At 45.4% G+C, this 15,012-nt stretch overlaps 1 protein-coding gene across 3 annotated transcripts in view; it reads right to left on the reverse strand.

The window, feature by feature from the left end:
* Positions 1-15,012, reverse strand: part of LOC141156680 (complement factor H-related protein 1-like) — a 494,422-nt gene that overhangs the window by 304,158 nt on the left and 175,252 nt on the right. For all 3 annotated transcript variants that reach the window (XM_073642923.1, XM_073642922.1, XM_073642920.1), the window contains exon 4: positions 3,839-3,915. In XM_073642923.1, the coding sequence (XP_073499024.1) occupies positions 3,839-3,915 (77 nt within the window). The remainder of the gene's footprint in view (positions 1-3,838; positions 3,916-15,012) is intronic.

The following is a 15,012-nucleotide window of genomic DNA, read 5'->3' on the forward strand; positions in this document are numbered from 1 at the left end:
GGGGTACCACAGGGCTCCGTCCTGGGACCTGTATTGTTCAACATCTTTATCAATGATTTAGATGAAGGAATTGAGGGTAAACTGATTAAATTTGCTGATGACACAAAGCTAGGAGGGATAGCTAATACTAGAGAAGAGAGAGAGAGGATTCAAAAAGACCTAAATAAACTGGAGCAGTGGGCAGCAACCAACAGAATGGTTTTTAACAGGGAAAAATGCAAAGTACTACATCTGGGCAATAAAAATGAATAAAGCATATACAGAATGGGAGGAATAGAGCTAAGCAACAGTACATGTGAAAAAGACTTAGGTATACTAATAGATCATAGACTGAACATGAGTCAACAGTGTGATGCAGCAGCAAAAAAGGCAAATACAATTCTGGGATGTATTAACAGAAGCATACAGTCTAGATCACGTGAAGTCATTATCGGTCTTTACTCCTCTTTGGTCAGACCTCATCTGGAATACTGTGTACAGTTTTGGGCACCACATTTTAAAAAAGACATAGACAAACTGGAGCAAGTTCAGAGAAGAGCGACCAGAATGGTGACTGGTTTGCAAACCATGTCCTATGAGGAACGGTTGCAGGATTTGGGAATGTTTAGCTTGCAAAAAAGAAGACTGAGAGGAGACTTAATAGCTGTCTACAAATATGTCAAGGGCTGTCACATTGTAGAAGGATCATCTTTATTCTCATTTGCACAAGGAAAGACTAGAAGCAATGGGATGAAACTAAATGGGAGGAGACACAGATTAGATATTAGAAAAAACTTTTTGACAGTTAGGGTGATTAATGAGTGGAACAGGCTGCCACGAGAGGTGGTGAGTTCCCCTTCAATGGACGTCTTCAAACAGAGGCTGGACAGACATCTGTCTGAGATGATTTAGTGAATCCTGCTTTGAGCAGGGGGTTGGACCAGATGACCCAGGAGGTCCCTTCCAACTCTACCATTCTATGATTCTATGATTCCTGTTGGACCAACCTCTATTACCATAGAGACACTACAACAAGAATTAAAATCAATATAAAATACAGAAAAGAGAAAATATCAAAGGTCACTGTTGTACGGGTAATTGGTAACTACATAATCCCGGATGAAGGGAAGCACAGGAACAATCCCACCTCACCATATCTGTTGTTAAGAAACTTACACTTCAGATTGCATCATTAGTATAGGTATATGCCCAGTTACACCCCCTCAAGCCAATAGTATATATTGTTTCAAACCTGCCCATTTGCCTGGGAAGCACTGTCAGGGACTATCAGGCATGGTAGACAGGGTGGGCCCATCTTATTTACAAAAGCTGCTCAGTGATTGTTGTATAACATATCCTATTCAACCCATTATTGCTATGTCACCTTTAACTGTATGAAACCAATCGTAATGCTAGAATTTTTCTGTCATGGGGCAGATCATGATGTCATCATTATATGTCACATGATTGCCATTGTCCCATGCAGCATTGGCAGTCACGTTACCAGCGCATCACAATAGCACCTCCCATGGTTATGTTATGTGATCGCCATGGTCACATGCAGTCCCGCCGGTCACATGACCAGTGTGCCATGATAGCTCCTCCTATGATGTCATTGCCTCACTCCTATCACAAACTGACCAGACAGACCGTGAAGAAAGGATACGCTTCAGTTGTTAGGTTATCATACATTGATCTAATTAAATCACAATAGGGTTTGTTGTATCATCTATTGCTATTTGTCAATGGCAGACCATGTAGAGGAATATCTGTGTATACCTATAGTGCGAGACTCTGCCATCTACATAATAGCACCAGTGTTTCAATGTCAATAGGGTAAAACAGGGAGATGGAAAGTAGAACAAAAAAAGGCAGAGAAGGCAAATAGATATAGAAATAGAAACAGAAGTAATAGAAATAAGGAGAAAGTAAGAAAAAGTAAAAGAAAAAAAAAGAAAAAGAGAAGAGGAGGAAAATGGAAGGACATAAGGGTTAAGGAACGGAAGAGAAAGAGAAAGGAAAAAGGGGGAAAAAGGAAATAAAAAGGACAAAAAAAAGAAAAAAAGAAAATTCACAAGAAAGGAAAGCATATTTTTGAAAAGGGGGGAAGGGTGGTGTCACGGGTGTGTCAGAAGTGACAGACAGTCGCCCTGCAGTTGACCGCAGGAGATCTCTATGTTTGGCATTACAGACATCTTCTTAGAGGCTGTCTCTAGGACCCAGCAGTTACCTTCCTCTAGCTAATTAACTCCCTGGTCTGGGTGTATAAATACCTGCTGTGTATCAGAGGGAGGTGCCGGTGATATTCATTTACTTCTTGTGAAGGCTTCAGCAAGAGCAGTAATGCTTACTCTCTGGTGCCTGAGGACGTGTGCGCATTTGTCTGGTGTCATCTAAAGATAAGCAATTTCCCCTGTTTGTCATCCCTTGTTGTCTTTAGTGTTCAGTGGGGGTCGACTAGTGTTCATCTCCTCCTTTCCCTAGCCTGATTCTAATGCCAGGGAAAAACAGGGCGAGGTACGCATGTGGCGATTGGTTAAGAGCCAATATAGGGTCAATAAGGGAGACAGGGTGACACTAGACCCGACTAGGAGGTCTCCACTCCCCCCTTTCCCTAGAGTCTGGGCTCCCTTTCCCTCTTCCCTTTGTGTTGCACTGAGTCCTTCCGTATACCTTGCGTGACAGGTGGGGGAGAAAGGAAAAAGACTAAGAACAACAAATAGACATAAAGAAAAAAAGGAAAGGAAAAAAAGAAAAAAAGAGAAAAAGAAAAAAAAGAGATATTATACTCACAACAGGGATCTCACTGTCATTATACCCAACAACATTTTTTTTTAAATAAGATGGACCCACCCCTGCCATTCAGATGTGATTGTGACTGAATCAATAGTCCATGACAGTGCTTGCTAGGCAAATGAGCAAGTTTGAAACAATATATACTATAGGTTGGAAGGGGTGTAACTGGGCATATACTTATGCTAATGATGTAATATGAATTGCAAGTTTCTTAACAACAGATAATTTGAGGTGGGATTGTTCCTGTGCTTCCCTTCATCCGGGATTATATATTTATGAATTACCATTCCATCAGTGCCCTTTGATGTTCTCTTTTCTGTATTTTATATTCATTTTAATTCTTGTCTTAGTGTCTTTATGGTAACAGAGGTTGGACGAACAGGGGGAGTCAAGGGGATTGGTCCATGACTGATTCACTATAAATACTTCTGTCTTGTGTTATTTGACTATGCACTTTTTTTCTTGACTTGACAAAGGCCCTGCATTGCCGAAACGTTGCTAATTTTCCTGTGTTTACACTTATGTTCATAAAAATAATTTTTGTGAAAGGAAGTTACCTAGTACCTTGGATTTTTATAACCTAGTGGAGGCGCTGTACCAAGTCAGCAAGGGACACAGAGTGGTGCATGGGACACACCTTATTTTACCCTACAAAATTGCAAAAGGAGGCCAGTAGGCACCCAAATGTACGCACCATCAAGATTTCGCCATTTAAATAACTGTCAGAGATTGACAGCAGCATGTAAGTGGTTAAACAGCAGTGATCATGGCTAGCACTGAACATTGCTGATTGAGGCAGGTACTTGCTGTACAACACAGTCAATCAACATCTGCCCTGTGTGGTGGTGGCTCAGCTCCTGCTGAGTCCGATCCATACACCCACTCTCTCTTTGACAGATATATATGTCAGGGAGATGCAGGGTGTTAAAACTACTAAACTGTTATACACTGAAAAGAAAAGAAAGAACTAGAAATCCGTAATAATAAGATCAGAGTAGTTGATAATTTGTGCATTGAGGAATGGAAATCTGCATATAAATGTACATTAATTGTTTCCAGTTACCTTCACAATGAGGAATAAAATTTGTCCAACCATCTGCCGCACATAAACGAGTATTATGTTTGCTCATCATCTGATACCTGGTTAAAAAAATATATATATTAATTGAAGCAATGGTTGTGTACCCCTTAACATAATTCTACAGAGAACAATTTCTTAAAGAGCTGATTAGACTAATTTTATTGGTCTAAATTTAAAGGAGTTTTCAGCCTTCTCCTTTATTGATCATGAGTAGTGTTGAGCGAGCACTAAAATGCTCAGGTGCTCGAAGCTCAGGCCGAGCTCTCCGTGATACTCGGGTGCTCGACCCGAGCAACGAACCCAATGTTAGTCTATGGGAGACCCGAGCATTTTTGCGATGGCACCCCATGCAGTCTGTAGAAAGCCTAAATAAGTGCCCAAAACGATAGTGACAGTGCTCAAAAGACATGGGGACAGCATGGGCATCGCCACAGGAAGCATTTCTGACCCCCAGGTAACTGCTGTCCACAACGTGGTCAGAGGTATTAAGCCACTTTTACAGGCTCACAATAAGACGTTCAAAAACGAAACTGAAACAGTTTTCCTGTGAAATATGTTAAGGAACTTCCTTTCCAGGGTAAAGACTTGTGTATAAGGTAAAATAAATAACCAAAAATAAAAATACTCCTCCACACCTTGGGCTATGTTCACAAGTAGCATTTTTTATGCGTTTTTGCTCTTCTGTATTGATTTCAACCGTGACAAATGCTTTCACCGGGAAATGTCATTTTAACATTTTACAATCTTATCTGGCCATGTGCTGTGTGACACATGCATACAGTGCTGAAAAGACATGGGAACAGCATGGGGAAGACCCCTGGAAACATCTCTGACACCCAGGTCACTGCCTAAAAGTGTGCCCATCAGAAGTGATCCTTTCCGCATCAGAAGATGCAGACTTGCAACTATCCCCGTTCAAGTCCTTGTCCCAGGGCAGTGTTCAATTGTACCTCCCCCATTCCTTACAATGCAAGCGCAAGTATGCAGCCTGCCACCCACCCACCCCCAGGCTGCAATACCATACTGCTAGCTTGCTTGCACTTGAAATGGGGCCTTTTAGTTTGGAGGAGGCCAAAGCTGGCCTCTACCTCATGGCTGCTTCGGCAGCGAGGTATCCATACTCAGTACCCAGCCGTCTGGTGGCCGGGTGTCCACGCTTGGTCCCCAGCTGCCAGGGGGCGGCCGCGTGTCCATACTCGGTCCCCAGCCGCCCAGCGGCCGGGTGTCCACACACGGTCCCCAGCTGCCTGGGGGCGTCTGGGTGTCCATAAACGGTCCCCAGCCACCCCTACTTTTCCTTGGAACATCCTCCCACACGTTTCTTAGCCCGGCCTGCTTTAGGGCAGCATTGGACGAGCCCACCAGAGAACCAGACTCCTCCGGTAGGCCCTTGCTTCTCCATCAGGGGAGTTGAGAGTGCCAAGGTGAGGAGCATGATGATGATGATAGAAGTTAGCACCTGCTTTGTTTTCTTGGAATGCAAGCGTAAGTGTGTAACCTGCCACCCACTCACCCCCAGGCTGCAATACCATACTGCTAGCTTGCTTGCACTTGAAATTGGGCCTTTTAGGCATGTGGAGACAGACCCCAGCCACCATGTCATGGCTGCATCGGCGGCCTGGTATCCATACTCAGTCCCCAGCCGCCCGGCAGTCGGGTGTCCACGCTCGGTCCCCAGCCGCCAGGGGTCGCCGGGAATCCATACTCGGTCCCCAGCCACCCCGCGGCCGAGTGTCCACACATGGTCCCCAGCTGCCTGGGGGCCTCTGGGTGTCGATAAACGGTCCCCAGCCACCCCTATTTCTCCTTGGAACATCCCCCCCACACACTTTTCTTAGCCCGGCCTGCTTTAGGGCAGCATTGGACGATCCCACCAGAGAACCAGACTCCTCCGGTGGGCCCTGGCTTCTCCATCAGGGGAGTTGAGAGATCCAAGGTGAGGAGGGTGATGATGATAGAAGTTAGCATCTGCTTTGTTTTCTTGGAATGTAAGCGCATGTATGTAGTAGCGGCTAGGCCTGAGGTGGTCAGCGTTTTGGCGCATATCCTACCTCCTCCGAGAATTGCTGGATGTTTTCCTGCTACTATCCCAGTTCTATTACTCCCGTTAAAACAAAGCTTCAGGTGATGAATGATGGATGAGGTGGTGGCAAAGGAGAAAGAGCAGGAGGAACAGGGACGATTCACATCCATATCAGGCCAGTCAACCACACATGTCTAGTCAGATATGTTTCTGTAACAAAAGGAGAAGTTCGGCTACACAGTAATAGGGCATGCAGTGAGTGCAATGCCTACCAAAAATTTCGAGGCACTCCAATGCCCCTTGGAAGTGACATCGAGGTCAGAAGATCTTAACTAAACCATTTTTTCCATTTATAACAACTGGGTCTCCTGTGCACTGTTGGCCTAAGTAGTGAATGGAAGGCTTTCCAAAAATTACGAGGAACTAAAATGCCCCTTGAAACAGACGTGGATTACAGCATACTAAAAACCTTCTACTCATTATTGGGGAGTGGGTCTCCCTTAGTGTTCGCCTATGCATTGAAAAGCAAAAGCTGACTAACATTAGGAGGAAATGCAATGCCCGTTGGAAGAATGGTGGAGTTCGCAGTGGAATAAAAAGACAATATCAATGCCCCTTGAAAAAGTGGTGGAGGTCGCAGTAGCTTAACAAGACGGTTTTAATGCCCCTTGGAAGAGACGTGGAGGTCGCAGTGGAATAAAAAGACAATATCAATGCCCCTGGGAAAAGTGGTGGAGGTCGCATTAGCTTAACAAGATGGTTTTAATGCCCCTTGGAAGAGCGGTGGAGGTCGCAGTAGCTTAACAAGACGGTTTAAATGCCCCTTGGAAGAGCGGTGGAGGTCGCAGTAGCTTAACAAGACGGTTTTAATGCCCTTCGGAAGAGTGGTGGAGGTCGCAGTAGCTTAACAAGATGGTTTTAATGCCCCTTGGAAGAGACATGGAGGCTGCAGGAGCTTAACAAAACGGTTTAAATGCCCCTTGGAAGAGACGTGGAGGTCGCAGTAGCTTAACAAGACGGTTTTAATGCCACTTGGAAGAGATGTGGAGGTCGCAGTGGAATAAAAAGACAATATCAATGCCCCTGGGATAAGTGGTGGAGGTGGTATTAGCTTAACAAGACGGTTTTAATGCCCCTTGGAAGAGCGGTGGAGTACGCAGTAGCTTAACAAGACGGTTTTAATGCCCTTTGGAAGAGTGGTGGAGGTCACAGTAGCTTAAAAAGACGGTTTTAATGCCCCTTGGAAAAGTGGTGGAGGTCGCATTAGCTTAACAGGACGGTTTTAATGCCCCTTGGAAAAGTGGTGGAGGTCGCAGAAGCTTAACAAGACGGTTTTAATGCCCTTTGGAAGAGTGGTGGAGGTCGCAGTAGCTTAACAAGACGGTTTTAATGCCCCTTGGAAGAGACATGGAGGTTGCAGGAGATTAACAAAACGGTTTAAATGCCCCTTGGAAGAGACGTGGAGGTCGCAGTAGCTTAACAAGATGGTTTTAATGCCACTTGGAAGAGATGTGGAGGTCGCAGTGGAATAAAAAGACAATATCAATGCCCCTGGGATAAGTGGTGGAGGTGGTATTAGCTTAACAAGATGGTTTTAATGCCCCTTGGAAGAGCGGTGGAGTACGCAGTAGCTTAACAAGACGGTTTTAATGCCCCTTGGAAGAGTGGTGGAGGTCGCAGTAGCTTAACAAGACGGTTTTAATGCCCCTTGGAAAAGTGGTGGAGGTCGCATTAGCTTAACAGGACGGTTATAATGCCCCTTGGAGAAGTGGTGGAGGTCGCATTAGCTTAACAAGACGATTTTAATGCCCCTTGGAAGACCGGTGGAGGTCGCAGTAGCTTAACAAGACGATTTTAATGCCCCTTGGAAGAGCGGTGGAAGTCGCAGTAGCTTAACAAGACGGTTTTTATGCCCCTTGGAAGAGTGGTGGAGGTCGCAGTAGGTTAATAAGACGGTTTTAATGCCCCTTGGAAGAGACATGGAGGTCCCAGTAGCTTAACAAGATGATTAAAATGCCCCTTGGAAGAGACGTGGAGGTCGCAGTAGCGTAACAAGACGGTTTTAATGTCCCTTGGAAGAGACGTGGAGGTCGCAGTGGAAAAAAAAGACAATATCAATGCCCCTGGGAAAAATGGTGGAGGTACCAGTAGCTTAACAATACGGTTATAATGCCCCTTGGAAGAGTGGTGGAGGTCAAAGTAGCTTAAAAAGATGGTTTTAATGCCCCTTGGAAGAGACATGGAGGTTGTAGTAGCTTAACAAGATGGTTTTAATGCCCCTTGGAAAAGTGCTGGAGGTCGCATTAGCTTAACAAGACAGTTTTAATGCCCCTTGGAAGAGCGGTGGAGGTCGCAGTAGCTTAACAAGATGGTTTTAATGCCCCTTGGAAGAGCGGTGGAAGTCACAGTAGCTTAACAAGACGGTTTTAATGCCCCTTGGAAGAGGCGTGGAGGTCGCAGTAGCTTAACAAGACGGTTTTAATGCCCCTTGGAAGAGTGGTGGAGGTCGCAGTAGCTTAACAGAACAGTTTTAATGCCCCTTGGAAGAGACGTGGAGGTCGCAGTAGCTTAACAAGACGGTTTTAATGCCCCTTGGAAGAGTGGTGGAGGTCGCAGTAGCTTAACAAGACGGTTTTAATGCCCCTTTGAAGAGACATGGAGGTTGCAGTAGCTTAACAAGATGGTTTTAATGCCCCTTGGAAAAGTGGTGGAGGTCACATTAGCTAAACAAGACGGTTTTAATGCCCCTTGGAAAAGTGGTGGAGGTCGCATTAGCTTAACAAGATGGTTTTAATGCCTCTTGGAAGAGCGGTGGAGGATACAGTAGCTTCACAAGACGGTTTTAATGCCCCTTGGAAGAGACGTGGAGATCGCAGTAGCTTAACAAGTTGGCTTTAATGTCCCTTGGAAGAGACGTGGATGTCACAGTGGAATAAAAAGACAATATCAATGCCCCTGGGAAAAGTGGTGGAAGTCACATTAGCTTAACAAGACTGTTTTAATGCCCCTTGGAAGAGCGGTAAAGGTCGCAGTAGCTTAACAAGGCGGTTTAAATGCTACTTGGAAGAGCGGTGGAGGTCGCAGTAGCTTAACAAGACGGTTTTAATGCCCCTTGGAAGAGCGGTGGAGGTCGCAGTGGCTTAACAAGACGGTTTTAATGCCCCTTGGAAGAGTGGTGGAGGTCGCAGTAGCTTAACAACACGGTTTTAATGCCCCTTGGAAGAGACGTGGAGGTTGCAGTAGCTTAACAAGATAGTTTAAATGCCCCTAGGAAGAGACGTGGAGGTCGCATTAGCTTAAGAAGACGGTTTTAATGCCCCTTGGAAGAGACGTGGAGGTCGCAGTGGAATAAAAATACAATATCAATGCCCCTGGGAAAAGAGGTGGAGGTCGCATTAGCTTAACAAGACGGTTTAAATGCCCCTTGGAAGAGTGGTGGAGTACGCAGTAGCTTAACAAGATGGTTTTAATGCCCCTTGGAAGAGTGGTGGAGGTCGCAGTAGCTTAATAAGACGGGTTTAATGTCCCTTGGAAAAGACGTGGAGGTTGCAGCAGCTTAACAAGACCGTTTTAATGCCCATTGGAAGAGTGGTGGAGGTTGCAGTAGCTTAACTTGACGGTTTTAATGCCCCTTGGAAGAGACGTGGAGGTTGCTGTAGCTTAACAAGATGATTTAGATGCCCCTTGGAAGAGACGTGGAGGTGGCAGTAGCTTAACAAGACAGTTTTTATGCCCCTTGGAAGAGACGTGGAGGTCGCAGTAGAATCTAAAGACAATATCAATACCCCTGGGAATAGTGGTGGAGGTCGCATTAGCTTAACAAGATGGTTTTAATGCCCCTTGGAAGAGCGGTGGAGGTCGCAGTAGCTTAACGAGACGGTTTTAATGCCCCTTGGAAGAGACGTGGAGGTTGCAGTAGCTTAACAAGACGGTTTTAATGCCCCTTGGAAGAAACGTGGAGGTTGCAGTACATTAACAAGATGGTTTCAATGCCCCTTGGAAGAGTCGTGGAGGTCGCAGTAGCTTAACAAGACGGTTTTAATGCCCCTTGGAAGAGCGGTGGAGGTCGCAGTGGCTTAACAAGACGGTTTTAATGCCCCTTGGAAGAGTGGTGGAGGTCGCAGTAGCTTAACAACACGGTTTTAATGCCCCTTGGAAGAGACGTGGAGGTTGCAGTAGCTTAACAAGATAGTTTAAATGCCCCTAGGAAGAGACGTGGAGGTCGCATTAGCTTAAGAAGACGGTTTTAATGCCCCTTGGAAGAGACGTGGAGGTCGCAGTGGAATAAAAATACAATATCAATGCCCCTGGGAAAAGAGGTGGAGGTCGCATTAGCTTAACAAGACGGTTTAAATGCCCCTTGGAAGAGTGGTGGAGTACGCAGTAGCTTAACAAGATGGTTTTAATGCCCCTTGGAAGAGTGGTGGAGGTCGCAGTAGCTTAATAAGACGGTTTTAATGTCCCTTGGAAAAGACGTGGAGGTTGCAGCAGCTTAACAAGACCGTTTTAATGCCCATTGGAAGAGTGGTGGAGGTTGCAGTAGCTTAACTTGACGGTTTTAATGCCCCTTGGAAGAGACGTGGAGGTTGCTGTAGCTTAACAAGATGATTTACATGCCCCTTGGAAGAGACGTGGAGGTGGCAGTAGCTTAACAAGACAGTTTTTATGCCCCTTGGAAGAGACGTGGAGGTCGCAGTGGAATCTAAAGACAATATGAATACCCCTGGGAATAGTGGTGGAGGTCGCATTAGCTTAACAAGATGGTTTTAATGCCCCTTGGAAGAGCGGTGGAGGTCGCAGTAGCTTAACGAGACGGTTTTAATGCCCCTTGGAAGAGACGTGGAGGTTGCAGTAGCTTAACAAGACGGTTTTAATGCCCCTTGGAAGACACTTGTAGGTTGCAGTACATTAACAAGATGGTTTCAATGCCCCTTGGAAGAGTCGTGGAGGTCGCAGTAGCTTAACAAGACAGTTTTGATGCCCACTGGAAGAGTGGTGGAGGTCGCAGTAGCTTAACAAGATGGTTTTAATGCCCATTGGAAGAGACGTGGAGGTTGCAGTAGCTTAACAAGACGGTTTTAATGCCCCTTGGAAGAGTGGTGGAGGTCGCAGTAGCTTAACAAGATGGTTTTAATGCCCATTACAAGAGCCATGCAGTACAGCATATTAAAAACATTATACCCATTATTGGGGAGTGGGTCTCCCATAGTCTTTGCCTATGCCTTCCAAGCAAAAGCAGCCAAAAATTAGGACGGAGGAACTTGCAATGCTGGCAAAACGGGCCACGGTCACCCTGGTGGTATAGTGGAGGTGGAGGCTGAGGATAAGGAGAAGAGCAAAAAAAAGCCGAATTGAGGAAGCGTATACCCATGTGTGGGTGTGAAGCGGTGCATGGGAATACACCTCCAGAAATAACACAGTGGATTTGACTTTATGTTACTCTGCTGTCATTTTGTGGTGATGAGAAGTCTGGTCCAATCCAGCCCTTGTTCATTTTGATAAGGGTCAGCTTGTCAGCATTGTCAGTTGACAGGCGAGTGCGCTTATCAGTTATAATTCCCCCAGCGGCACTAAAAACACGCTCCGATAACACGCTAGCGGCAGGGCAGGCCAGGACCTTCAAGGCGCACAGAGCGAATTCATTTCATGTGTCCAGCTTGGATACCCAAAAATTAAAAGGCACAGAGGAATCACAGAGGACGCTGGTACGATCGGCAAGGTGCTCCCTCACCATCTTTTGAAACTTTCCACTCCTTGTGAGAGTACCCCGCGCCTCAGGGCCTGTAACCTGGGCGGGTCTCAGAAAACTGTCCCAGAACGTTGACAGAGTTCCCCTGCCTCTGCTGGATTGGAGTTTCATCTCTCTCGCCTGTACGCCTTGGTTGGGCAACAAACTGTGTCCTCTGCCGCTAGATTGTTCAGATGGGAATTTTTTTAACAGTTCAGCAGAAGGGCCTTCTGGTACTGCCCCATTTTTGTAGTCCTCTCCACCTCAGGAATAAGAGAGTGAAAGTTCTCCTTGTAGCGGGGGTCTAAAAATGTCACCAACCAGTAATGACTAGAGATGAGCGTTGTTCTACTCGAACTGTTCGCCAATCTCAAATTCGAGCTGTTTTGGGCGGTGTTCGAGCCGTTCGGCGAACACGAACAATTTGAGAAAAATTCGGCTGTTCGAGGTTATGTTCGATAACTGTTCGTGCACCAAAATCATAACTGGATTTTTTCTCAGTAATGATGAAAATTAATGTTAATACGCAGTTTGAGTGTACAGCGGGGTGGGGAGAGGGGCAGGGGATGGATCTCTGCAGGAACAATGAAGATCTCCATTTTTTTTTCTCTTTCCCGCATTTGCAGTGGGGAGGTGCAATCTGTCAGCCTATCAGCAGCGCACACACGGAGCGAAGTGCTTTTTTTCACACAAGCAAGGGCATGTGTCATTGGCATTGTATGTCACATGTCCTTGCCCTATAAGACCAAGCCATTTTCCCTGTCGCCACCATTTTCTCACTGCTGCAGCTGCGTGTTAGACAGCACCGCTGTTGCTGTGTGCGCTATACCTTGTTAATTTCAAGCCAATTTTCGCACAAATCTACAGATAGCTTGGGAGTAGGGAATAGTTGTGATTGCAGTCCTTTTAAGGACTAGGTTACAGCATTTCCTACGACTTTTATCAGGCAGGTCTGTGCTCTTAAATAGATAGTTTGTGGGAGTAAAGACTAATTGTAATTGGAGTCCTTTTCAGGACTAGGTTACATCAGTTCCTATCAGTTTTTGCCAGGCAGGTCTGTGCCAGTGCTGTGCAAGTTTTTTTCACAGCATTTGGCTGAATCTAGCAAAGCTAATCCTTTTTGGCCTATTGCAGAGTGTGTTAGTCAGTGGAGTAGCCTATCTGTGTTGCAAGATATACCACCTGTGTATAGAATACCAATTTTTTAACTGCACCTAGTGAAGTAAAATCTTTTGGGCATAGCATCATTCTATTAGTTCATCTATACTGACCTCCATCAGGTTGCAAATTGAATATAATTTTTTTCTGCATCTAGCTCTGAAAAAATATTGGGCTTCTAGCTGTGTGTGGGACTTGTTCTATTAATCCATCTATACAGACCTCCATCAGGTTGCAAACTGAATATATTTTTTTCTGCATCTACCTCTGAAAAAATATTGGGCTTCTAGCTGTGTGTGGGACTTGTTCTATTAATCCATCTATACAGACCTCCATCAGGTTGCAAACTGAATATATTTTTTTCTGCATCTACCTCTGAAAAAATATTGGGCTTCTAGCTGTGTGTGGGACTTGTTCTATTAATCCATCTATACAGACCTCCATCAGGTTGCAAACTGAATATATTTTTTTTCTGCATCTACCTCTGAAAAAATATTGGGCTTCTAGCTGTGTGTGGGACTTGTTCTATTAATCCATCTATAGAGACCTCCATCAGGTTGCAAACTGAATATATTTTTTTCTGCATCTACCTCTGAAAAAATATTGGGCTTCTAGCTGTGTGTGGGACTTGTTCTATTAATCCATCTATACAGACCTCCATCAAGTTGCAAACTGAATATATTTTTTTCTGCATCTACCTCTGAAAAAATATTGGGCTTCTAGCTGTGTGTGGGACTTGTTCTATTAATCCATCTATACAGACCTCCATCAGGTTGCAAACTGAATATATTTTTTTCTGCATCTACCTCTGAAAAAATATTGGGCTTCTAGCTGTGTGTGGGACTTGTTCTATTAATCCATCTATACAGACCTCCATCAGGTTGCAAATTGAATATAATGTTTTTCTGCATCTAACCCAGCCAATAGTTTTGGCCTAATACCACAGTTTGGCCTCTCAGCTCTGCTCGGTTCCCATCCATTGTTTTTTTGTGCAAACAACTCCAGAGTTGTGAATTAGTTAACCACCAAAATGAGTGGAAAAAGGCCTGCTGCTGGTGGAAAGGGGAATAGGCGTGTTGGGAAGGGGAAAAAAGGTTGTGTCCGTGGGGTAGGTGTTAAAGCAACAGTAACATCTGCAGAAGAAAGACCATCTTCCAGCCAAACTAAAATGTCTACTTCTTTTAGCGGACAATGTGATAAGATCCCTTTCTTACGGCCACGCCAATCGCTACAAATTCCAGATGAGGCACAAAAACAGCAGGTGCTTCAACGGATATCAAGTGCTCCTTTAAGTGGGCTCTCCTCCACATTAACTTCAACATCACAAATACTCCAGTCCTCAAAGGTGTCACCCCAATCGCACTTGCTTCCTCACAGCTCCCAAATCTCCAGCTGCCCGTCTGAGTATGAGGTAGAACAGATGGTTGAGTCTGCAGAGCTGTTTACTCATACTATAGCCTGGGAATCAGAGGTCTACTCCAGCGCTTCTGTGAATCCAGATGAGGAAATGATCTGCACTGATGCCCAGAATCTTTATGAGTCGGATCCAGGACCAGACGCAGAAGGTTCTGACCATAATGTAGACCCTCATTCCCAAACTGTAACTCCTGTTGGTGGAGACAATGAGGAAGACGATGATAAGACTCAAATACCTGATTGGAGCGACAACTTTAGTTTTTTGTCAGGGCAGGAACAGGTTGGCTCTGAGGATGACGGGTGTGATAACGCACAGGGTGATGATGATGAGGTTGGAGATCCCACTTACTGTCAACCCACAGTCAGCCAAGAGATGAGGTCAGCAGAGGAGGTGGAGGAAGATGCTAGTGACGACGAGGTCAGGTTGCGCCTTCCTGGACAGAGACGTAGTACTGGAAGCACGTCAACAACTGCATCCTCAAACACAACTCTGCCTCTCACCACAAGTCGTGGTGGCTCTTCAGGTCGCATGGGTGCTAAGCCTTGCATAGCCTGGGCATTTTTTCAGATCGATAAAGATAACCCAACTCATGTTATCTGTAACATTTGTCAGCAAAAGCTAAGTAGAGGCCAAAAAATACATAGTTTGAGTACTTCATGCATGAACCGGCACATGGACATGAAGCATAAGTTGCAGTGGGAAGCTCAGTGTGCTACAATGCGGCCTAGCCGGCCGGGCCAACCACCGTCTGCCATATCTTGTGCATCCGCGGCCTCTTCATCCTCTGTGACTGGGGGGACAGCAGTCACACCTGTTTTGGGGCGCAGACC

The sequence above is a fragment of the Phyllobates terribilis genome, unplaced genomic scaffold (genome assembly GCF_046119375.1).
Source record: "Phyllobates terribilis strain yellow unplaced genomic scaffold, ASM4611937v1 Scaffold_8__6_contigs__length_399053987, whole genome shotgun sequence".
Lineage (NCBI taxonomy): Eukaryota > Metazoa > Chordata > Amphibia > Anura > Dendrobatidae > Phyllobates > Phyllobates terribilis.